Here is a 26,572-nt window from a genome sequence, read left to right on the forward strand (position 1 = left end):
TAACACTGGCATTTTAATTACCAAAATTGTTACCTTTACCACAGATCTTTCTTTCTTTATGTTGCTTTGACAGTGTCTAGTCTTTTTAGTGGTGATGTACTTCCTCAACTTTTGTTTATCTGAGAATGTCTTAACCTCTCCCACAATTTTGGAAGAGTCTGACAGGATATAAAATTCTTGGCTGGCAGTTGTAGTCCTTTAGGACTTTTAAGTATTTCAACCCACTGCCAAGTTCTTGCCCCCTGTGGATTCTGATGAGAAAACGGCACTCAGTCTTATTGGGACTCCTTTGTACATAACACATTAGCTTTTCTCTTACAGCTTTCAGAACTTTCTCCTTGTCCTTTGCATATGGTCATGTAATCAATATGATAGGGTGTACTTTTCTTCATGTTTATTCTATTTAGTGTTCTCTGAGCTTCTTGGATGTGCATATTCATTGATTTTGTTAAAATATGGGCTGTTCTTTGTCATTATTTCGTTGACTGTTTTGCCCCTGTAGCAGTTAAATATTATTTATGAATTCCAAAAACAGCTATTGGATTATGTTTGTAAACTGGTCTGTTCCACTGGGCATATTAGATTGTATTAACTTCACAGGTTTCACTTTTATTTGATTAAATTATGATTAAGGCTTTGATTGGGCCATGTCAGTACACATTGACTCCCTGCCCCCTAGTTGGGTGGGGACTTACAAAGAAAACAACAAGGCAGAGGAGAGAGTTGTGAGTTTTTGATGCTGGATCCCTGGGAAGTAAACACACAGTGAAGCATATAAGTAAGGAAGGCTATTAGGCACGGGAGAGCCTCCCGGAAGAGAAAGGAGACATTCACCTGATAGTTTACAGCTGGACTTGTGGAGAGGGCAGAGCAGCTGAGTCTGGAGAGAAACAAGTCCAGGAAGAGAGATGAGCCTCACGCTAACCTACAGGTAAGACAGGAAGGAGCTGGGACCATGGAGCCTTAAAAGGAAGAGGAAGGCTGAACCCCCACAGAGACCAGCAGCTATCTTCCTCCAAGACATGGCAACAAACTTTGGTGAGGGAAGTTGACTTACGTTTTACGGCCTTGTGACTATAAGCTTCTACCCCAAACAAATACCATTTATAAATACCAACAGATTTCTGGTATTTTGCATCAGGCACACCTTTTAGCTGACTAATACAGTTCCTTTCTCTCTTTTGTCCCCTTCTGGAATTCTTACAATATGTATATTGGTGTGCCTGATGTCTCATAACTGTCTTGTTACTTTTGCTTTTAATATTTCATTTTTCTTTCTGGTCCTCAGACTGACTCATTTCAAGTGTCTTGTCTCAAGTTCACAGATTCTTTCTTCTGTCAGTTATTTCATTTCAGTTATTGTAGTCTTTACAATTTCAGGAGCTCTGTTTAGTTCCTTTTTACAATTTCTCTTTACTCACTCTCATGTTATTCATTCATTGTTTTCCTGATATTCTTTAGTTCCTTCTCTGTACTTTCCTTCATTTGTTAGGCATGTTCATGTTCTCATTTTCTTCACTGGTATTTTCTGTATTTTTACCCTCTTTCTTTCAATGGGCCATCATTTCCTGTTTGTCTTAAACTCTTTTTTTGCATACTATACATTTTAGTATTTTAGAATCTTAACTTTGAGATTTACTCACTACAATGTCTGTTTCTTGGTTTTGTAACCAACTTGTGATAAGACAGATTTTCTTGAGCTTCAAACTTCATATCAGGAAGGTCTACCCAAGGTGAAGGCAGTGTGCAAGTTTCCCTGTCTTTCATGGACTCTGTCTTATCCTGGGCTTTCCTTTATTAGCTGTTTTGCAGTTCCTCTGTTTTCAGACATTTGGTTGTCCCTTCTGTCTTCAAAGAGCAGATCTTTCCCTCTCCTGGGTATTTGAAGTTGGCAGGCCTCTGTCCCAGACTATGTGCCTCTACAATTTTTTATGCACTTTTTGTTGTCTCAAGCTACTTTGCCTGGAGGGTATATTCTGGAAGAAGAGTCACCCCAGAGGGAACTTTCCCAAGTCAGTCTTTCACAGGAAAAACAGGGCCAGGGACTCTTTACGAAGAGGGCGCAGACCAGCTCCAAAGTGTCCTGTGGAGGGAATCAGGAATGGTGTCCCAATCTTCTGACCGCTCCCCAAATCTGAGCTTTCCTAACTTGCCCATGAAATGCAGCCCATCAAGCTAATTGTCCCCCACAGCCCTAAGGAAGTGCTGCCTCCACTGCTTCCAGCCCTGTCCAGGTTGGGTTGAAACAATGACTACTGACATGTTAGTCCTGGATAGAGTTGAAATAAAAGCTGCCTTCAGAGTCGGGACCCAGCAATCTGAATTTGCTAATCAAAAGCTATAATTAGTAATCAACCGTGCCCACTCTTATTCTTAGGGAAGAAAATTTTTGTGGCTCTTTCTGTCAGCAGCAGCTGGTTAGAGAACGAATGAGGTGGCCTACTGTGAGGGCAGGGAATCGGTGCGGGTAGCTGCTGCACAGAGATAACAATTTACAGTTCTTTACCGTAATATATCAGCCTCTTCCTCCTGCTCTTCCCTGGATGCTGTACAATGTTCTTCCACACTCTGGAATTTCAAAATAGTTGTTCATGCCTAATAGTTTTTTTGATGGAAGGACTGAGTCCTGGAGCTCCCTATTCTACCATCTTCCCCAGAAATCTCTTGATTCTTTCTGAAAATAGTTATTGTAACATTAATGTCCTTGTCTGTTCATTTCATTATCTCTGTCTATTCTGGATCTGTTTCTATTGACTGTTTTTTCTCCTGGTTATGAGTCACATTTTCTTGACTTTTGTCTATTAACTTTTATTAGATATTAGATATTGTAATTATTATGTTTTTGAGTGTCTCAGTTTTGTTGTCATTCGTTAAAGACTTGTGATTTATTCTGGCAACCATTTAAGTTCATGTAAATCAGCTTGATCTCGTCAAGATAATTAGCTAACTTTGCAAGGGTATGTCCAGAGCAGCCTTTCACTTTCAGAATAGTAAAGATCTAATGCTAAAATTTAGCTTTCTGTGGTCTCCCAAAATTCTACGCTCTATCTCCTTAATTTAGTGAGACTGCTTACTAAATTTGGGTTCTCCTCCCATTTGTCTGTAGTCAAGAAATTGCTCCTAGACAGAAAGCTGAGCTCACAACCTTCATTTCCTTTCTCTCAGTTACGAGTCTGAGCTACTCATTTTCCAATATCTTTAAAGTTGTTTTTCATATATTTGGCTAGTTTCTAGTTGCTTATCCTCATTTCTCCTTCATTGCCTACTGTTTTAATTAAATGTTTCAACTGAACATTGTAGCCTTATGGCTCCTTAAAGTCTACATGCAGAGAGCTAAGCAAAGCTGAAATAAAATTGGGAGTACTGCTATCATGATTTATAATAAAACAAGACTAATGAGGAATTACAATATTATAAATGGATTACTCACCTCTGACCACCACTAAGTTCGGTTAGATTTTCTTTCCAGGTATTTCCTAAAGCAACTTTGAACTCTAAACCATCCAGAACAGTTTGTCCCTCTGGTGGTGCAAGCATAGCATTAGCACCAGGTAAAAGAGTAGAAAAAATAGATCCAAAGTCCTTGTTCACCTGGATAAAAGATATGAAACATTTCAATGTTTTCCATGGGTCAAATGTTGATAGGTGTACATCAACTTAACAGGTGAATTTCATTGTTCAATTCTCTAAATCTGGATTTGGTAAGCTATGACCCATAGAACAAATTAGGCTATGCCCGTTCATTTAGGTATTAGTATCTATGGCTGTTAGTGCTACAGCAGCAGAGTAGTTGCAACAAAGTCCATATGGGTTGCAAAGCCAGAAATATTTACTGTCAGATACTTTACAGAAATAATCTGTCAAGCCCTGCTCTAAATTTCAGTGGGGACCAGATGCTATACCTCTAAGTCTACTAAAACTTTTGGTACTTTTCTAGGCCATATTGCAAGAATCTTCAGACACAGCATTTGTAGTATATAGGAGGCTGAATTTTTAGTCGAAGAAGAAAAACGAAAATCTTCTCTGGGCATAAAATGTTCTTATAAAGCTTTTTTTTCCCCTCTTGTTGACTATTAAGATAAGATATGCCTATGGTTGTCAGCTAACCTTAAAAGGCCTAAGAAGATAAGGGTGAGATTCAGGAGAAAGAGGCATGAAATCAGAGGTTTAGGCCACCTCTGTTCAAGGTGTTAAGAGTATTTTACTATATGTCTCCTCTCATAGTCAAAGAAATTAAGATCTCAAGGGCCAGGAAGAGGATCTGATCCCAAGAAAAAAAGGCTGAGGAAGTTGTTTGGCCTGCCACAATAGACCAGAATTTAGCTTGACAAAATAGAGGACTAACAAAGAGATTTAGGGCCAAAATCCTACCTTTGGAATAGGGCAATTTTTGTGTATATACACCATATCAATGATTTGGAAATTTGGTTATCTGTCCTCAAAAACACAAGTAACAATCTTAAAGACATTTCAGCAGACTAACCTAGGAATATGTGTACTAACTTAAGAATATGTGTGTGTATGTGTGTATATACCATACACACAAACATGGTGAGTATATACACACATACCTACATACATAAACACACATATACAAAAGAAAATTTAATAGCCAAATTTTCTAGGAAAATCTCCAAATCCAAGTGCAGGTATACAAAATTCAAGTGCAAATAGACTTTTTACTGGCATTTTCAGTAAAAAGGAAATCACCTAGAAACAACAATGCTCCTGAATATAGATTTACTCAAGACCTTACATTTTAAGTGCAGCTGCAGCCCGTTAAGTAATAGTCTATTGCCTACACAGAGCAGATTCTAATGTATTGGTAATAGATTTCCAGAGTTAAATTATTTAAGACTCATCACGAAATGAGAGGACCATTATCTTTTTCAGAATGATGGAAATTAGCACAGTATTTATAACCACTTTAGGTTTTTTGGGTTTTCTTTTTTTAAATTTTTGTGGCAGAATGGAGAGGTGGGCAGCACGGTACTAAGACAATGGAATGCTACCAAACCTTTAACACAACAATGGACCTTATGTGGAAATTCTCCCAAATGGGAAAAGAGAAATTTCTCAGTTGATGATCAGAGAATTTAGCTCTGCCCTATATAGGACATCAATTACTTTCAATGATATAAAAGTGAAATACAACAGAATTTTGCAAATCCAATGGAGCCAGAAGAAAACAAACAAAAACCAAATAAAAACATAATAGGGAAGTGATGTGACTCAAGCAATTGGGCTCTCACCTACGACATGGGAGGTCCCAGGTTTGGTTCCTGGTACATCCTGGAGAAGACAAGCAGGACAGTGAGCTGGCACGATGGGCGGCCACAAGCTGATGCAACAGGATGATGCCACAAGGAGACATGAAGAGGAAAGACAATGAGAGACACAACAAAGCAGGGATCTGAGGTGCCTCAGGCAACTGAGCGCCTCTTTCTCACATGGGACATGCGAGGATCCAGGTTTGGTTCCTGGTGCCTCCTAAAAAGAAGACAAGCAGACAGAAAACACACAGCAAATGGGAACAGAGCAGACAGCGAGCACAGAACAATGAGGGGGAGGGGGAATAAATAAAATAAATCTTAAAAAAAAAATAAACAAAACATAACAGTGTCTAAAATGCTCTGGCTTTGTGAATTAGTATGCTTTAAGCCAGAAATAATTACATAATGTTGATAATAGTCCCTACTTCTTAAGTTATTGTGAGAAATAAATGAGAAAGTCAACATAAATGAAAACAGTGCATGATACCTAATAAGCACTCAATAAATGTTACTGGCTTTGGAAAAACTCTGGAAACTGAGTATGAGCAGGATTAGATTACAGAATAGATTCTGAACTTGTACTAATTCAGGAATCATGGGATGAGCGGGGAGCAGAACACCCTAAGATGCAGTGTTAAATCTACTTATGGTATAAAAATAATAGGATGTTTTTTAATGCATTTTTAAAGACATACAAATACTAGAGTTGAATGTATTTTAAAAAGATAGACACGCAAAACTTAGAATCAATCCAAATGTCCATCAACAGACGAGTGGATCAATAAAATGTGGTATATACACACAATGGAATACTACTCGGCTGTAAGAACAAATACACTACAATCACACGTGATAACATGGATGAACCTTGAGAATCTTATGTTGAGTGAAGCAACCCAGGCATTGAAGGACAAATACTACATGACCTCAATGATATGAAATAAGCAAACTGCCTCAGAGAGCTAGAGTCTGGAAAAGAGGCTTACAGGAAATCGGGGGGTGGAGGAAGGATGTGAGTTAACGTCTGCAGGGGTGGAATCTGTGATGAGCTGGCGGTAAGTATGAGCACAAAGAAGGGACAAAATGGGGGCAAGGGGTTGCCTTCGGGTGGGGCTTTGTGGGTTTGAGGGGGGCTGGGGATGGGCAGAGGGGTAATATTGTCCAAAAATTGGGGGGAGGAAGGGGCAACATACGAACATGGGAGAGGGTCAGGTGTTCGTTGAGAACAAAATGTTGAGAAAATCGTATCAAAGTATAAGTAGGAGGGTTACCTGTTTAGGATGCTCAGGGGGTATGGTCTGATGCGGGACGGACTCCGGGGGAATAGCTGAAGGCTCATTTTGCCAAGGTGGGTTGTACCATTGGGAAGAGACCCAAGAAGTGAGAGTTGGGGTGGACCCACATCCTGGGGAGGACTAATGCCATCAAATAGAGAGAACTGTATCTCTCGTGAGAAAGAATGGCTCCCAGGGCAGTAGGGCAGTTGAGAAAGTCAGGCCCTGAATACTGCTGCAAGTATCTCTGGACATGGCTTCTTGGGAAATGGAGATTGGCTGGCGTTGTGGGCCCCAAGGGGAGGGGAAAATGGATGTGGAATGGATGGAACCAAGGTAAATATGGGGGCAAGAGAGGAGTTTTGTGAGAGTACACGAGGATGAATATAAAACATGTAATATTACACCAAAAACATATAGGGGACGACAGACTAATAATGTAAACCATAAGGCAAAACATAGGATAACTAAAAAATTTAGAAAACTGTACAACCTAAAGTATGGACCACATAGTAAGCACAGATGTCACCTTGTTTGAAAGCTATTGTTTCGGAATCTGTATCTCAGTTTCAGGAAATATGATATGAATAAGTTAAAAGATTATCGCTGTGGAAGGGAAAAGGTTTTTTGGTGGATCTGGGGAAGTACTGTATATTGTATATATGAATTTCGGTGATCTAAGACTCTTGTGAAGCTGACATTATGTTGGGATTCACTTTACAGGAAGTTTTGGATCACAGAGTGGTTCAACAATGGCAGCGGAAGAATACTGATATAGGATGTTATTGACAGGATATATATGGTTGACAGGGAGTTATACAGGGCATATGCCCAGGGTATATACTAATGTCTAGATATACTCATAGTGGAAACAATTAAAAACAACAGCTGGGGGGGTACTGGGCTCCTGGCCGGGGGGTCACTGTCGCGGACCCTGGGGGAGCAGCGGCAGTCCCCCAGGTGCAACAGCAAGAACCAGGAAGGAAGGAGGGCCCAACAGTGGGCTCCTGATACTAATGGCTATGCTTTTGAGCCTATACACCTGCAATAAGAACAAGGCCTAGAGTAGCACTGTGCCTGGGAGTTTCCTCCTGACAGCCTTCATGTTACTCAAATGTGGCCACTCTCACAGCCAAACTCAGCATGTAGATGCAGTGCATTCCCCCCAGCGTGGGACATGACACCCAGGGATGAGCCTCCCTGGCACCAAGGGATCACTACCACATACCAGCTGAAGATGCAACTAGAAAATGACCTTGAATTAAAGGTTCAATATGGATCAGCAGAATATCCCTGTCTACATATAATAACATGACTTCAAAATGCTGTTTGACCTAATGTAAGGGGGAAATGGAAAGGAGAAATGAGATTGTAAGGCTGTGAGTCTCTAAAAAAGAGTCTGGAGGTAGTCAGAAGGAATGCCCTTATGCACAACTGAGCAGAGTCTAAGAGACAGATAAAGTGGATATAACCCCAGGTGTTGGTTCTTTTGAGGGATAAAGAGACCCACGGGTTCTATGATCATGGCAGATGGGGTTCACAGCCATGGCAGATGGCCCTTCTTTGGACCTGGTGTTTCTGCGTGATGGAATTGGACTCAGAGGGGATCTCTTTTCACAAGACTTGCATGCTACTTTATTGGAATTGTAGTCGGTGCTGGGGTTTAAGATATAGTTAGGGGATTTGAATCTCTGGACTGATAATATGACACCCAGGCCCAGAGCCTCAACAGACTTCAGCTCCTACACTTTGATTTATTGGACTTACCCCACTCAGCTAACATGGAGTTGAAGAAGGTCAACCACCACACCATGGAGCCTAGAGTATCTACAACTGAAAGCAGGAGGAGTGCATCCAGTATCCATGTGGAATCTAAGCCCCCACTTGACATAGATGTGCAATGGACACAACCAATCCAATGTCCACAGAGAAAATGTGGAATGGGTGTGAGAAGGGTAGTCATGGTGGCTGCTGGGTTTGGGGAATGGGAGGAAGAGATGAGATGTGGAGGCGTTTTCGGGACGTGGAGTTGTCCTGGGTGGTGCTTCACGGACAATTACGGGACGTTGTAGATCCCCCCAGGGCCCATTGGACAGAATGGGGGAGAGTGTGGTCTATGATGTGGACCATTGACTATGGGGTGCAGTGATGCTCAGAGATGTACTTACCAGGTGCAATGGACGTGTCACGATGATGGGAGAGAGTGTTGCTGTGGGGGGAGTGGGGGGTGGGGACGGTGGGGTTGAATGGGACCTCATATTTTTTTAATGTAATTTTTTAAAATAAATAAATAATTAAAAAAAAAAAAAGATAGACAAATACTACCAGGTACAGGGAAATGGGATACTGAAAATAAATCTTAGACCATGAAAAACAAGGCAACTAAAAAGAATGAAGGTACTGCCATTACTGAAAATAAAGGTCTTACAGAATTAAGAAAAAAGAGACAAAGTACTCAGTTGAGTCCCTCATAAAAGTACCAAACAGTAGAGTAACTAGGTTTGGAATCTTTTGAGTCATTCTTTTGCTATGGTAGCTATAACAAAATTTCCACATGAGAGGCTAAGGAATTATTCTAAAGGATTTAGAAATATGCAGCCAGTAAGGTAGAAATGATATCAAAGAACCTCAGAATCTTGCCAAAGTTGCCAAAAAAACAGAATAAATATGGTAACAGATTTTGCTGAAAAAGAGTCCTGTAAAAGGTAATATTAACCTTTCTTGTTTATTGCCCAATTCTTAAAGAGATAAAAAGGTCACAGTTTAACTGTCCACAAAAAGCAATTTTAACTTTTGTTCTAAGGTAACAAAAAAGAAATCCATTTCTTCTACCTTTTGGGTATCTGATCTTAAGACAGGCTACTTCACCTTTCTAAGATTTGGTTTCCTCATCAATAAAATGGGGATAATAACTATCACTGTCAGGGAATTATTTTAAGAAAATTCCTATAAAATAACAAAGTAACAGCTTAATAAACGTAAGGTAATATTATTAATCTAGCAAGTGCAAAATGCTTTGCAGAATGCCACAATATTTAATGAACTCTGAAGTGCAATTAATAATTTGTATAAGGAATACACCAATCTTTCTATAGAAATCTTCTTAGAACCAATATTTTGCCTCCATGAGTCTCAGGAAGACAAAAGCAATTTTCCAACAATTAGAGCCTCCCCAATGTGAAACTTTGATTGCTTCTAGTGTCAAGCATAGACTGAATGGGGTGTGGCAAATATTGGATAGTATCTAAGGTTTCTTCCAAATATGAGTCTACGATCGGACAGAATAAGGACAAATGGTAAACAAAGTAAGAATAAAAAATGGAGAAAACTAGAAAGTTATGAATTTAATATTACTTGGGAACTGGAGAAGTAGACTAAGAATATGATGGAGTGGTACAAAACTTATCTTTACAAAACAGATCTGTTAATTGTTAACTCCAAAAGGACAAAATCCATCTAAAAGTCTATGAGGGTATAAGCACATACCTCATTCAGACACAAATTAGCCATTTCAAATTTCTCTCTCATTGACAATATTCTTTATCCTTGCTTCATACAGAAAACATGGTAATATTTTGGAGTTCAAATACCTTTTGCCAAGCAATATTTAGGGCTTGGTTTTTCTTCTGGTCAAGGTCTTCTATAGTTGCAAGGATTTTGGATTTGTCATTTTCAACAATTCTCTTCTTCTTCATCAAGTCATTATACTAGTAAGATAAAACATACTTAAATTGAGAAAACAAAATTTTCACTACATTCTATAATTTAGTCAGAAATAAAGAGGCTTCATTAGTTTTACATGGTATAATACATATCCTCCTAATTATCCAAAAGAAGAAAGCAAATATATCATCCATGCAATAAAATTCATCATTACTACAATTGAGAATTTATTAAGACAAGCCTTTGAAATATTTGACTCCACTAATACTCCTTTAGCTTCCTAGGCATCCAGGGCAAAAGGAAAATGCATCATGTAAACCCAAATACAAGTTGCCCTGCCTGCTCTCTTAAGGTCATTCTTAGCAGTGACCTATGAATAAAATTTCAATTCTTCACCAGGATAAGGTCCTACATAATTTGGTCCTTATTTATCTCTCTGATTTCATCTTATTAGACTCCTCCCAGGTTCTAGCATTATGCTCTTTTCTCAGTTCCTTGAACCTAATAAGCCCATTGTTACTTCATGGTCATCTGTACTTTTCTCTCTTCTCAAATGCTCTTCCTTTATATATGACATAAATGGTGCCTCATCACACAAGTCTAGGTTCAGACATCACCCCTTCAGAAGGACCTTCTCTATTCAATGTGGAAATTTACAGAAAAAAAATTGAGGGTGACCAGAGAGATAATTATAGCATGAATAGCAGTGAAGCCTCCTAAAAATCCTCATAACCCATTTCTCCTCCAAGTTTCCCATTTAATATTCTCTCTTAAGAGCTCCAACCAGACCTGCTCTCTTCCTTGCCATCCCTCTTTTACGGCCAACCTTCCCAAATTTCTTCATTTTTTTTCCCTCTCTCATACATTGTAATTCCTGAAGTTTATTATATGGACAGACATAAATCACAAGATTAACAAAAAAACAAAACAAAATGGTACCTGATGTTCAACAATATATTCATTCTCTCCGGTAAGAAGGCTTACCAGAGATCTTACCAATAAGTTGGTAAATTATTTTAAAAAAATATTAGACTCCATTATCATTACTAATAAGAATAAACAAGTAAAAGCAAACAAGTTTCATGATGTTATGTGGCTCAAATTAAACCAAAGATTTTCTTCCACACATATGATACATATATATATTGCAAAATTTAATGTAGAAATGAAAACCAGAGAGGACACAATATCTACATTATCAGCTTTTCTGGGATATTATATAACATATATTCTTTGTAGATATTAATGCCAACAACAGTTTAAAAAAGCCCATTACAACAAAATTTCTTAGAAGTCACTGAATTCCTAAGTTTTGCAGATCTCTCATTAACACTAATACGAAAATACAAACAATGCTGCAGCATTAAAGAAGGTAAGGCTATAAGGTAAAATTACTGAGAATGCAATATCCTATGGACCTTTAAAGGTAGGAATTACTTTACTTTCTGTGTTTTTCTAATGGCACGGACTCCCAAATTCATCACATAGATAACACTGAAATTTCCTTCCCATACTATAAGAGTTTTACCACTATAGGGGAGATGGATATTAATGAGCAATTGAGAGCATTACAAGTGAGACAACATTGCTGGTTTTATAGATTAATAAAGCAATAGTTACTCATATAACACTTTTAGACATTTTATATATATAGTTCCAATATATACTAGAGTCAAAAGAGAGACAGGAGTTATAGAGTGGTTAAGAGGCAAACAGGAGTATAACCAGTATTTCTCAAGGCCTTTTAGGTCCAAGTGAAGGAAAACAGCAGAAATGTGAGGAGTTAACAAGTCAAAAAGTACCCTTGTTTTTATTTATAGTAAGGCTAAGACAAGAATAGAATACGTTCATGGAAAAGGGCAAAACCAGTGGAAAAATCATTCAAGGTACAACAGAATATTCAAACAATTGATAGTGAAAAAACAAAAACAAAAACAGAAAGAAAAGCAGGTGCCAAGGACATCAAGGAAAATTTTGACTCTATTAGTTGTCTCATGAGTTACGTACATGTCACTCATGTTCTAAAGATGCCACTCTTAACAGCCCTGCTCTTTTCCAGAAAGTTGACTTACCCGCTCTTCGGCTTCTGTCAGTACATTCATGGCTCTCATATTGACATTCCTTCCCAGTTTCTCCTTCATTTCTTGCAACTTCTGAAGTCTCTGACCAGCTTCTTTTGGGTTGTTAGTTTTGAAATCATAGGCACTATTGAGTTGGCCAAAGAGGTGTTTCTCTGCATTGATCCAATCATAATCTTTCAACATTTTGGATACCTAAAAACATAATAGCAGGATCTAGGACTGCTTAAAAGCTTACATTTAAAGGCTAGATTGTTAAATATTTACTAATTTAAATCAAATACTTGGGGGAAAACCCACTTTCAGAAGGTGACATTCTTGATAATGTTTTTTGTTTGTTTAATCTTATATTTTTAGGATGCTAATTAATGATCCTGGGCATTAAATAATGTACCAAAGTGGCACATACCAATAAGAAAACATGGTAGACGAATTATCAAGACCACATAGGTGTCACCTCTCAACAATGGATTTTTGCTAAAGCATGTGTTCTTTGTAAAATGTTTAAGATAAGGCACTATAATACAGGAAAGAAGACATTTTTTAAGAATGACCCAAAGACAGTGAGATAACCTCAAAAAGATTACTTGGCAAACATCAGATTTCAGATGAAACTATACATTCAGGAGCCAAAAGTCCTTTTTTTCCCCCTGAAGTTGCCTGTGCGCGCATATATATATATATATATATATATATATATATATATATATATATTTTATTTAATTTAAGGTAAAAAGCCTATGTTGCTATTAACATACTAGCAATTTTATGAATGTATTCATTCTATGAATATTTGGCGATAAAAAAGTCATTTCTCTAAGAGACCATTAAGGATTTGTTACATACATATTAAAGATGGGAACAATTACCTGAAACATAATTTAAAACATTTGTGCCAAATTTTCTGAAAAGATGCACTGCTAAGAAACAGATAAGACAGCAGAAGCCATTTCTACACTCCAAATTATATTAGGCAGTAGTTCTGCAATTTTTACCAAGTTCTTTGTCGAACAATAGTTTGCTGGGATATTTTGAGAACTAAAAAAAAAAAAAAAAAAAAAGACTCTTAATATTAAAAGTGAAAATGAACAATGCAAACGTGCCTTTGCAGCAGCATCCTCAGCTTCCCGTTTATGTTTGCTGATATTGTGGTCTAATTCCTTAATTTTAAGCTGAGAGTCATTGTTGTGCTCCTTATGTTTTGCCACTTCTGCATATTTTGCTTTAATTACGCTGTCCTGGGCTGTTATTACTTCTTTTTGCTTGGTCACCTCTTCTTGAGCTTTATTTACTGACTCCTGAAATAAATTACCAGAAGACAATGTAAAGTAGGGTAAACACGTAGATTTTTTTTTTTTTAAGATTTATTTTTAATTTTTATTTCTCTCCCCTTCTCCCCTCTCCCAGTTGTCTGCTCTGTGTCCATTCACTGTGTCTTCTTCTGTGTCCGCCTGTATTCTTGTCAGCAGCACCCAGAATCTGTGTCTCTTTTTGTTGCATCATCTTGCTGCATCACCTCTCCATGTATGTGGTGCCTGGGCAGGCTGCACTTTTTTCACGCAGGGCGGCTCTCCTTATGGAGTGCACTCCTTGCACATGGGGCTCCCCTACGTGGGGGACACCCCTGAGTGGCACTGTACTCCTTGTACGCATCGGCACTGCACAGGGGCCAGTTCACCACACGGGTCAGGAGGCCCTGGGTCTGAACCTTGGATCTCCCATGTGGTAGGTGGATGCCCTATCTGTTGGGCCAAATCCGCTTCCAACATGTAGATGTTTTTAGTCTACTAAAAGATACCCTGGCAGACTTCCGGGCAAGATGGCAATGTGATTATAAGCAGATGGTTACCTAACCCTCTATACTTTATACCCTCATTAAAATGACTAAGGAAATAAAAAATAGGAGAAAATTTATGTTACCACTAAAAAAAGGAATGGGGTGCAGAGTCCATACTGGAAACAACAGAATTTTTGCTGGATACAGTATATAGGACCAACTGGAGAGAGGGGGGCAGGTGATGGGAGCATCCTGGAAATTGACTTGGGCATTTCCAGGTAGTTAACAAGCAAGTATTCTGTCAGATCCAATGACATTAAGCTAGGAAGGGCAAGGACCAGAGATAGAGGTAAGGTTAGGTTGGGTTTTGCTTTCTTTTATGTCTGTTGATATAAAGCATTTGAATTGTACCAGTGCCAACAATGGGAGGTTGCAAGGCTTGGTTCGAGCACAGGGGCCAAAACAGAGAAATAGAAGCAGAAGAGAACCTTTTTTAAAAGGAATATATTTGTGACACAAAATATTCCTGTTGTGACTTTTACTACCACCTTGCCTCCCAAGACTGAGACTATGTACCCTCCAAAATGATAATTATAGCTGGGATTTAGACTACCACCATCTTCCCCAAAACTCCTTTGCTTTATCCTAGATCTTAAAGTCATTCTGGTAAGGACAGGGTCAAGAACCTATGCAAATCTCTAAAAAGAAAAGAAAAAAAAAAAAAAAAATCAACCTAGCTCAACTTATATTCAGGTTAGGGAAAAATGAAGAAATAGAACCACCTTTAAAGACTGTGAGGAAGCCTAGGTCTCTATAAGTGATTAGAAGCACCAGTAAAATTTTAGGAATATTTTTGGCAGGCTCATTAGAAAACAAGAAAACTTCAAGCAATAAAAAATACTTCACATTATGTTTAGGTTTCAAATATGCCAAAAGTGTTTTAATTCAAAATGTTTAATTTATGTCTTTTAGAGGTCTTTTGCAGAAAGAAGATAAATCATGGAATTTATCTAAAAAATAATTTTACTCAAATACATTTGATCCTTTTTCAACCTTTAAGAACACAAAGGGATGTGAAAAATAATAAGTGACATTAACCAAAGGAAAAAATAACAGACTCATGTTTCATTAACTTACACTACAGCAGATGAAAACATGTTTATGATGAAGATTCTCTCATGGCTAGAGATTAAAGATTATATTTTAGATGTGACTGTCAATCTTTTTACAAAAGATAACATAGGCAACATGTCATCTATGATTGAGCTATAAAAAAGTTTTACTCTTGAATGCCTCAACCTAATTATTTAGTGGGCAGTTTCTCTTCTTAGTTCCCTTAGTGTGTCCTTATCTACTTCTCTCAACAAAGTGAAACAATTAAGGATGTAGGGCCTGAAAAAACAACCTTTAAATTCTAATTGATCCATTTTGTAGTTTTCCAATAGTAGAAATTATACACTAATAGGAAAATGTATGTTTTGATTTTATATTTACTTAGATCAAGGAAAGAGTGGCTTATTTTATTTTCATATTCCTCTTTAGAAACAGGATTTTTAAAATTCCACAACAGGATGTTCATGGAGCATAGTAAAATATATGGAGGAAACAGAATTGAGATTTTAAAAAAAATTATGAGGAAACTAAAAACACTTTTTAAAAAGCAAAATTAAAATTCACTTTAGAGGCAAAAAGAAACTGAACAGAAACTGAAGGAAACGTAATCAACAAAATAAATTTGAGATGCACTTGAATGTCATCTTTAAAAAATGATAGTTATTAATATAAATGGGAGTGGATAGGGATCAAGCAGTTGAGCACCTGCTTCCCACATGGGAGGTCCTGAGTTTGGTTACCAGTGGCCCCTAAAAAACAAACAAATAACAACAAATAAACAAACAAACAACAACTCAGGGGAGTCAATGTGGCTCAGTGCTTGAGCTCTGGTTTCCCACATACAAGGTCCTGGGTTCAATTCCCAGCCCCTAAAAAAAAAAAGGTAGTTAAAAATTGTGATTCTGCTATCAATATGATACTGTATTAAAAACAAAGTTGAATGTCCCCAAGAAAAGAATCAAGAAGCACTTTCCTGTGGACCTTGTGGACCACTGACCATGAGGTGCAGTGGTGCTCAGAGATGTATTCACCAAATGCAATGAATGTCTCATGATAATGGAGGAGGTTGTTGTTATGGGGGGAGGAGTGGGGTGAGGGCAATGGGGGGTATATATGGGGACCTCATATTTTTTTAATGTAATATTAAAAAAAATAAAGACAAAAAGCCAATGTGAAAGCATAAAAAAAGAAAAAAAGAAAAAAAAGTACTTTCCAAAGTACTGCATCCTAGAAAGATAAAAGAAATCATCTTAAGGGAAAAAAACAACAACACACAAATAGAAAATGTAGAACTAGATGACATAAGCAAGACAAAGCACTCTTTACTACAATGAAATAAATGCAAGGAACCCCCCATTAAAGATATATACATTTAGGTAACAAGAAAATCAATGATATATACTTATAAAAACTATCACAAAATGACAAAAAATTTAAAAAAAATAAAAAGCTTATTGCAGAAGCAAAGTAGAAATGAAAATATGAAACAATTCAAGTTCAAAAATGCAAAGGCACAAGAGAATATATAATATTCATAAGAACAATCTCTAATAAAGACAAACCATAAAATTAATTTGCAGGAAACAGAATGTCTTCATAATTATTGAAACTAAGGCTTAAGAAAATCTTGAGAAATCTTAGATGTCATTTTGTTCAATTCTTACTCAATGAAATTTCATGAATTAAGTTCACACTGAAGGAGTCATTCTGAGGAAACAATCAAGCCATTATTCTTTATTTCCACTTTACCTTCAGAGGTTAATAAACTTACTTGGATCCCTAACATGTAACCTAGATCTGCATATTTTCCTATTTCTCCTTTTCAACAGGATAAATGGCAACAAATGTCAGAGCATCAGTTATCAACCTATTGCCTCTCAGCCCCAAATCCACATTTCAATGCCCTGCTCTTAATATTGAAACATTTCTGCCTTACTAGCTGTACCAGTATTAAGCACTGCCAGTAAAGGGCACTGGAGGGACACTGTAGGAAGAAAACTTTACTGTCTCTGGGCACCCCTGTAAGGGGTTTTGAAGGATTTCTGAATGCTGGCACCTCCCCGTGGGCAGTTTCCACTGACACACAAGAAAGCTGTTTCCTAGCACGTGCCATCTGTGTGGCCCTTCCCTGTGGATGGCTTCCAATGGCACCCCAGCAAACGTCACCATAGCGGCCCTGCTGATGGGGTAGGGCTCTCTTTCAGGCATGTAAGTTCTTTTATTGGGTGCACTGCCTTAGTCCTAGGATAATGGCTGTTCCCTAGAGCTGCCAATTCTGTATTCTTTAGAGTGCTCCATTATTTCAAACTCCTATTACAGTTAATAGTGGTGTATATTTAACTTTCCCTTTTCAAATTACTGGGTCAAATTCTCTGTTTCCTAATTAGACTCAAATTAAAACAATTAGAAATACTATTTCAGGACTATTTCTCAATCAGTAATCACTATATACTTTCATAACAACAAAAGTTAAGAAACTGAGAGCACTAAGGTAAAAAAATTTCTACAAGTCATCATTTCATAAACAGATCAGCATTTACAATTTCTCCATTTTGATAAGCAAATCTTACTTTATTTTTGGCCACTTCAGCTGCCATTACTTCAATCTGACCTTCATAGGATTTGATAGCTTCACTTACAGCTTCAAGCTGTTGTTTATAGGATGCTTGCTCTCTCTTGAGCTCTTCCAGCTCCAGAGTGATAGCTTCAACTTCCTAGAAAAAAGTGTTTATTTATACAGATTTATTGACTAATCAAAAATAATACATAGATGCCAACAATATTACTCAGTTTCTCATGCAGATAAGACTCACAGCCTAGTTATCTCCTGACTACCAAAAGTACATGTTAAGCTGCTTCTCCAGAAGAGGGGAGGAGTTTATTTTAACATACTAAAAAAAGCGATGACTAATGTATGTACAGCTTTTATGAGCTCAATTCACTTTGTATAAATTATATCCTTTTATTCCAATAGGAAAAATATATATAAAATTATACATAATAGATGAGTTAGTAGAGGCAAAACTTAAAAAATTATTCAATGTGCAAAAGTTAAGTGTCTTTAATGATAAAATCATGAAATAAAAAAAAATGAAGATTTAAATCAAATTATATAGAACAGGGATAAAGAACATAGCCATTGGAAATAGAAAAATTACATCAGAAGATACAACAGAGCAGTACTTTGTAAATACAACATGCTTTGTCTTAATCCAATCTCCTATAACACCAATTCACATAAATATATACTAAATAAAAATATCAACTCACTGAATCTCTGATATGACTTTGCCCTATCGAATGACATACACTTTGGTCAACTCCTGAAGGCAGCATTTACCAAAATAAAGTGCGCTCTTTTCTTTAAAATCAGCAAGCCAATGAAACCCATGCTTATACTTATGTTATGCCACATTACAGGATTTTCATAGAAGAGTATATTTATTTATTTTGTAAGTTGCTTGATTTATTTCCTAAAAAAGTGCACCTTGCTTTTGGATTTAGTGATGAATACTCATGAATAAGGTATGAATAAACCAGATATGATCTACTACCTTCAGCTCTGTGTTGACTTTAAAAGATTAATTCTGTTTCACAAAGGTTATTATTACCTGTTGTTTCTCTTTCATTTTCTTGCTAGAGGCATCTGCCTTTGTTTTGGCACAATCCAGGTTTTTCTGAGCATCTTTCAGTTCTCTCTCTCTTTCAGCTTCTGCATTTTTCATTTTATTCTCTAATACTTCATATTTTTCTTCTGCTTTTTTCTGAATTTCTTTGGTGTTTTTTAAGGTTTTCTCACTTTCCTCTGCATAATAAAGTAGGCACATGTGGCTAAATGAGTTCCTTTCGCTATTAACAGTTGCAGACAATAATTTATAAATTCAACTTTTAATAGAAGAAGTAGCCTGGAAAGTTAGAGATTAGAGTTTTTTAAAAATTAACTTTTTCAACCTTATTCTAGAAATTGTATATTGAAACATAGATCCTGCCTAAGAGGAATTACCTAAAGCTCTAAAAAGAGGGAAGCGGACATGGCTCAACTGATAGAGCGTCCACCTACCATATGGAGGGTCCAGGGTTCGATCCCTAGGGCCTCCCAACCTGTGTGGTAAGCTGGCCCAGGTAATGCTGCGGCGTGCAAGGAGTGCTGTGTCATGCAGGGGCGTCTCCGTGTAGGGGTGCCCAATGCAAAAGGAGTGTGCCCTACAAGGAGAGCTGCCCCGTGTGAGAAAAGCACAGCCCACCCAGGAGTGGTGCCACACATAAAGGCGAGCTGATGCAGCAAGAAGACAACAAAAAAGAGAGGCAGCTTCCCAATGTCACTGGGTAATGCAAGCGGACGCAGAAGAATACACAGCGAAAGGACACAGAGAGCAGACAATGGAGGGGGAAGGGGAGAGAAATAAATAAAAAATAAATCTTTAAAAAAAAAACTAAAAAGAAATTATTTCTATTCATAAGACCTTGATTAACATAAATTTAACCTACAATGTATCTACTTTCAAAATGGTTTTAAAGCCACTTAACATCACACATCTTCATCTTAAAACTGTACACTTCTTAGAACTGAGGGTACAACCCTGTATTTTCCCTTTATTTGGGTTGCCAGAAAGCTTACAATTAATTTCATAAAAAAGCTTACTCTATGTTCTTTTCAAGTAACTGTTATTAAAGGGAAAGAAATATTATGAGAACATGTCTAGGATGAAGTATAGGAAAAATACTACAAATTTGTGAAAGAAAAAATGAAAACTCAAGATAGAAGGGACAACTGACAGTCAAAAGTGATCTATCCTGTTTAGGTGCAAATATAGCTCTGGAAGCCATGTGTTTCCAATTTCCTACACTGCTTTCCATTATAAAATAAAAATATTAGTTGGTAAGTAGGTATGTAGATGCTGTTCTAAGGAAAGGCAAAAATAAAAACTATCATACAATTTAAAAATACGCAATAACTTCTTAAAATTAGGGATAGAAATAGCTATCATTTCAATTACATTAAATATTAAAAACTGCTGTATATTTAAAATACTAAAAAAATAAATTTAAAAGACAAGTACATATGCCAAAAAGTATTTGTAATACATGTAACTTAGGGTAAATGGACATAAAAAAGATGGCAAACTTCACCAGGAACAAGGAAAACGCAAATTAATAATGCTAATGCAATATCTCATTTTGCAACCATCATCAGACTGGAGAATCTCTAAAGTCTGAATAGGATTCTGAAAAATGAGAATTTCCATATGACACTGGTAGAAATGTATAGTGGTACAAAAAGAACTTTAGCAATAGATAATAAAGATGAAGATGAGCACAATCAATATCTGGAAATCCCCTATTTAGATATACCCTGAAGAAACTCTCCAAATGTGTATGAGAGATAACACAGCATCTTCTAATTACATAGAGTAAGTAAAGGTTATTGTTAGTAGAAACAGAGATTAAGCACAGAATGTTTTGATTTTACCAATAATTTGTTTAAGAGCATCTAATTCTTCTTGTTGCTTATGGTATGAGCTTTGCTGGAGCTTGGTTTGTAACAAATCTGCCTCCTCAGTTTTCATCTCCCACTGCTGCTTTAACTGGCGATACCTTTTCAGAAAAAGTTCATAATAAATCATTGTAATTTTTCTGGTATTTAAAACATGCATTCAAACACAGGCTCTTACCTGAAAAAAACTCACAAAATAAATACAGTATAAGATGCCACTGATTACAAAATAGTTATGATGGCTCTCAAGTCAAGTTTCTGAGGCATCAATTAAATTCAAGTCTAATTTGGTCACTCATTGAAGTTAAACAATATTATATGACCAGGATCCATAAATATTTACAGAAATAGCCTTAATTTTAAAAACAGTAAAATTAATCTTTGAATAAACAGGTTTCCTTAAAAATAATCCCTCATGCTGATTCTTACCCAAAAAGAAAATTCTACAACAGCTACCTCCCATAATAGGTTAATTATATAAAAATTACACAAGATTCCAAAAATATTAATACACATTTCTCCAATGTTAAAAAATTAACAATATTCTCTACTTTTGTAACAAGACTGATAGTTTAAGCAGTTTAAGTAGTACCAGTATTGAATTTAAATCATTTCCAAATTTACCTTCTTACAAAGATTGTAATTCTACCTAAGATCTAGAGGCATAAAGTCATTTTTTCTGTGTGTGTGGAAGTTATTTAACAAATTCAGTGGCAGAAAATTTCAAGTTAACATAAATTCAATAGTTACCTTGACTGAATATTCATAAAGTTTGAGGGGAAAAAAAGCAATCAACTTATATATTCATTTGTGTATTCTTGCCTGAAGTGCACTTGACAGCAATTAAAACACAATAATGGTAACAAGACATTCTTCACAGTCATTTAAAAACATAGAGTATAGAAACTGTGATGAAAGAGATAAGCTATTTTCCCGAGATGATCTATGAAAGAATGGCTTAGCTGACCCTTCTACTCTCACATTATACAAAATTTATTTCCTTTCCTTGATCTCAATGTCATGATTAGTCAACAAGACAACTCTGCAGAATAAATGTTCAATACTATTAACAAAATGAACAATTCTAAGCCAAATGTGACTACAAACTCATCACTTTAACCAAGCTTCCACATATCATTTAAAGATTTTGCTTTCTTCTCTCACAGAAAAAGTTTATTCTATGATTACCTTAGTTTATGTTAATGAAGGTAAAATGTAGGCTTTACAAGAATAAGATTTTCCAAAGTGGGCATTTTGATGCAATTTATATCTTGGAATGGCCAATTTGATTATGAAAATCTCTTCTTTTTATATCTAGTATCCCAAAAATATTGGTGTTGTTTTAAGTTTTGATAACGTAGAAAGAGTAAATGCTAAAGACTTACCAAAAAAAAAAAGCCTAACATACTCAGGTATAAAAAATTTTAAATAAACTTTCAAACGATGCACTTCTTAAGTTTGTATATAACCAAACAGCCAGTTCACTGACATCTTTCAGGTGTTTACTCAGCAATATCAGTGAGCCACCCAATTAAAACTTCAGTATCTCTTTACCTTGGACAATTCATAGCTCCTTATCTGTTTTACTATTTCCTTCTTAGAACCATTAAACAAATGTTTTACCTTTTTTATGGTCTTTTTTATTGTCTATTTCCCAACCCATAGGAAAACTAGATAAAAGGAGAAATTTGATTCACTAGTGTATCCCCCGTTTCTAGAAGAGTACTTTGCATATAGGAGGTACTGAACAAATATTTATTGAATAATTTTGAGTGAAAAAGTTTAAATAGCTTAATCCCAATTTTTAAAAACAAAAATGATACATTTACTTTATACACAAACAAAAGAAATGCTGGAAAGCACATATACATGCCTATATCTACACTCACACAGAAACATTGTAAGGAAACACAGAGGCCCAGCTCTGATCAAGATGGCAGAGCGAAATGCTTCAATTCAAGGCTCCATTCCCCTAAGAGGCTTTAACAACCAGCAAGAACTACAAATATATTTTTCTCAAAACTTCAGAAAATAGTTAAAGGGTTACAGTAACAGGGCAATCACAAAATCAAGAAAAAGGCCTCTTAAAAGTGGTTGAGTGCCTGCTTCCCATCTTCAAGGTCCCAGATTCAATCCCCAGTACCTCCAGAAACAAACAAACGAAAAAACAGAACAGATGTAGCTCAGGGGTTGAGCGCCTGCTTCCCATGTACGCAGTCCTAGGTTCAATCCCCAGTACCTCCTAAAAAAAAGTGTTGGAATTTCCTGGTACCCAGACTGGTCTCTCCTTTCATCCCTTCACCTAGGTCTCCTGAGTATTTAAGGGTGTTTCCAACTAATCCCAGCAGAATGTTAACAGTATTATCTCAGTATAGGGAGGGAAAACTAGCTGATTATTTTCCTTCTTGTTGCACAGAGTTCCCTAATTGCTTATAACATACACTGCCTTTTATAATTAGATAGAACATAAATAACTGATAGTTATCAATTCATAATTCATCCAAATACTTAAAATAAAGCCAAGGACACTAAGTACAAAATTAGAAGTTATATTTCTTGAAAGTAAATTCCTTTCCTTTTCTACCATGCAAATCTCCAACAAAAAATAATACAATTTAATCCAAAAGAAGTCTTACTTTTCAGCAGTATTTTTAAGACCTACTAATTCCTCTTCTAGGGCCTGTAGCTCATTCTCCTTGATTCTTAGCTCATCTTGAACATCTTTAAGTTCTTGAAACTTGGTTAAAATAGAAGCTGCTTGGGATCGAGCACCTAACAGAAGCAAGTTGAAACAGGTCTAAAGTATGCTATCACATAATAGCAAACATTAAAAAACTTTTCTAAGGGAATTATACGAAATGATTCAACAGCGAATCCCTTTACAGTGAGCGTATGAAGCTAAAGAGTTCATCCTGTCACCTGAACCTTAGGAAATACAAAATTAAAAAGAAATAGTCCTTAGTAGATGTGGTAGAATATTCAAACTATTCACTGCCCCTGTCTACTGAGCTCATCCCTCCTGAACCCACCTTCTTCCTCAGTGATATCAGGCTTTGCCAGTGACTTGCTCTGGCCAATGAAATATGAACTGTGCCCTTTCTGAATATAAGAGACAGTATATGACTCCTCATTTGCTTTCCCTTTGCCCTGAGAAAAGCAGGTTCAAACAAGGGACTCAGCCTTCAACTGAGATCCAGGATTAGAATGACATGGAGCAGATGTGACACTGATCTCCAGTTAATGTACCATAATTACAGAATAAACTTGTCTTAAGCCATTGACATCTGAAGGCTGTTTGTTACATTATAACCTGGACTAAGCAGAATAAATTTTAATTTTACAAACAATGCTAATCATTTGCAGTGATATCTGAGGTACTATGTTTGCAAGAAAGCTCCATGTAGGTTTGGTGGGAGAGTACCGTGGTTAATTAGCAATGCTGTTATGAATACTTTTAGCAGGCTATGGGGATGTATCACAAAGAAACTTCATGAGCATCCAAATCAATGAAATATATAAAGTTTCTTCCGTTTTAGAGATCTAAAAATATTTGAACTCTCCTCATCTTTGAATTCCAAATACTAGCATTATTATTGTATACTAGAGAACTTGATAACTCATCACAGAATTCATTTTGATTGGCTACTGTTTCCTTGATCTATAAAGAGAACAAGTCACTTAATACATCAGGAAGCAGTATAGCTCACTGGTTCAGAGCACTAATTCTGAAACCAAATTCAAATTCCAGGCTTTGCCACTTAACTATTGAGTTATTTAAGTGCTCTGTAACTTAGCTTCCATAATTGTATTTTGGATATGATCATAACATGCCTACCTCACAGAGTCATTTTAAGAATTAAGTGAATTATTTAAAAGCATTAGGAAAGGGCTATCGACTTGAACTTTTTGCAATGACAGAAATAGTCTGTTATCTATAATGTCCAATTATCCATTATCCATTTATAGTGACTGAGCACTTGAAATGTGGCTAGTGCAACTGAGGGATTGTTTTCTATTAAATTTAAAGATTCACATGTGACTTATGGATCCTGTATTGAACATCATAAACGTAGACCACATCCTGATACAGAGTAAATACTATTAAATGTTTGTTGTTATATCACTTGACACTGATCTGGAAACTCAATGTGGCAAATAATTAAAGAAGAGTATGGTCATTGTCTAGGAATTCCTTTCTTTAGGCATTATCTCCAAGACAGATTTAATTTTGCATTTTACTTTTGTCAGGAGCAGAGGCAGCCATGGAATGTACACAAATTAGAAGTTAATATTTCCTGAAAGAAAAGTGGGTAGTTAGGCTAAAAACTGACTCAGTAAAAAGATTTCATTTTCTAATGACTAGAACACTGATAGGGTAAAAGAGAATAAACAGGAATAGATTTACTTAAAATGAATAAGAGAGGCTATAAGATTGATGACAAGATATGAGCTACTTAAGGGCTAAGATTATTATTGGTCAACATTAAGTGCCTGTCACATGGTAGTTATTCAAAAGCTAAACTCAATCCTTGGATTAATATTAAGATTTTGGAGATAAGCATTTGATCTCTAAGTACTATAAACATAATATTTCTCTTAGATAACTAGGCTGCGAATCCCAAAACCTGGGCCCTGACTTAGATTCGAACTAAAGACTAGGAATAAAACTCTGGGTTAAATCATCTCAAGCCCACTAAACCCTCTTAGATAGCAGGGGGGTGGGGGGGGGTTGCGGTGGCGGAGAAAAAAGGTTCTCATCCTATTTCACCACACACAGAACTGTAAGGAGGACAAAATAAAACTTACCTCCACTTAATGTCCCATGAGGATCAAATACATCACCTCCTAGAGTTACAGTTCTAGTCATTATTCTTTTATCAAAAGCAACTTTTTTGGCATTATCCATATTGTCACAAACAAATGTTGTTCCAAAAACAAATTCCATGGCTTTCTGCAGTTCTGGTTTGTATCCAACCAGGGAAAGAGCCACGTGAACATTGTTAGGGCCAACCTAGGGGGGAAAACAGCAGACATTCCATAGTACACGTTCTTCCTTTTCTTTCAGAAATTATTATATATATATGTGTGTGTGTGTGTGTATGTATCAGTAAGAACTACCTCATTAGAAATTTAAGTGCTATATACCTATCACCACAATTCTTTTTGGAGTTTCAAAAAGGTTATAATAAAACTCAGTTTTAAAAAAGAAAATATTACAGATTAAACACTGAAACACCTATTGCCAAGTAAAATTTTTAGCTAAGGTATCTGACATTATGAGTTTCTCCCAAGTAGAAACAAATACTAAATCCAAATCCAGAGTGGACTACTGTGACACTACTTTCTTAAAGTAGAGCAATTCCTGGCTCAATACAATTACATGAAATGTTTTAACTATTAGTAATTTGGTTGTTCCACTGTGAATAATTTTTTTATTAAAATTAAATGCTAGGACAGCCACTTGTTAAGTTACATAAATAAAAACACAACCACTAATTGAGAGAGTAATATAAGAATAAAAGAATCCCTCAGTCCTCATTTTGAGCCAAGTGCCTCTTCTTCTTAACCCTTGTTTAAAGTGTCTACCTTTGCCCATCTTATTAGAGGACTAAAGCATCAGTTATGTAGCTCAGCAGCAGCAGCAGCAGAAATTACAATACAAGTAGCAATAGATAATATATATTCAGCATTATTCTTTGACACAGCAGCTACCAAGCTACCATTTAACATCTGGCTAAGTGACCTGAGTGTATGTACTTTTGCTGTTGCTTGACATTCCAATTTACTTCTAATACTGAGACTTTTCCTAAGGCTGAAAAGTAGCTTCCCGAGTCATCTAGGCCCAAAGGAAATTTTTCAGGGTGAAAAAAGTACCAACCCAAACATTATCATTGGAGTAC

At 36.4% G+C, this 26,572-nt stretch overlaps 1 protein-coding gene across 1 annotated transcript in view; it reads right to left on the reverse strand.

The window, feature by feature from the left end:
• Window positions 1-26,572, reverse strand: part of SMC2 (structural maintenance of chromosomes 2) — a 59,262-nt gene that overhangs the window by 7,771 nt on the left and 24,919 nt on the right. Inside the window, exons 15-23 of the mRNA XM_004471642.4 lie at window positions 25,479-25,683; window positions 23,309-23,444; window positions 20,649-20,773; window positions 18,790-18,983; window positions 17,749-17,892; window positions 13,392-13,586; window positions 12,283-12,483; window positions 10,138-10,254; window positions 3,431-3,591 (exon numbers count right to left, since the gene is read on the reverse strand). Coding sequence (XP_004471699.3) covers window positions 3,431-3,591; window positions 10,138-10,254; window positions 12,283-12,483; window positions 13,392-13,586; window positions 17,749-17,892; window positions 18,790-18,983; window positions 20,649-20,773; window positions 23,309-23,444; window positions 25,479-25,683 — 1,478 coding nt within the window. The remainder of the gene's footprint in view (window positions 1-3,430; window positions 3,592-10,137; window positions 10,255-12,282; window positions 12,484-13,391; window positions 13,587-17,748; window positions 17,893-18,789; window positions 18,984-20,648; window positions 20,774-23,308; window positions 23,445-25,478; window positions 25,684-26,572) is intronic.

The sequence above is a fragment of the Dasypus novemcinctus genome, chromosome 8 (genome assembly GCF_030445035.2).
Source record: "Dasypus novemcinctus isolate mDasNov1 chromosome 8, mDasNov1.1.hap2, whole genome shotgun sequence".
Taxonomy (NCBI): domain Eukaryota; kingdom Metazoa; phylum Chordata; class Mammalia; order Cingulata; family Dasypodidae; genus Dasypus; species Dasypus novemcinctus.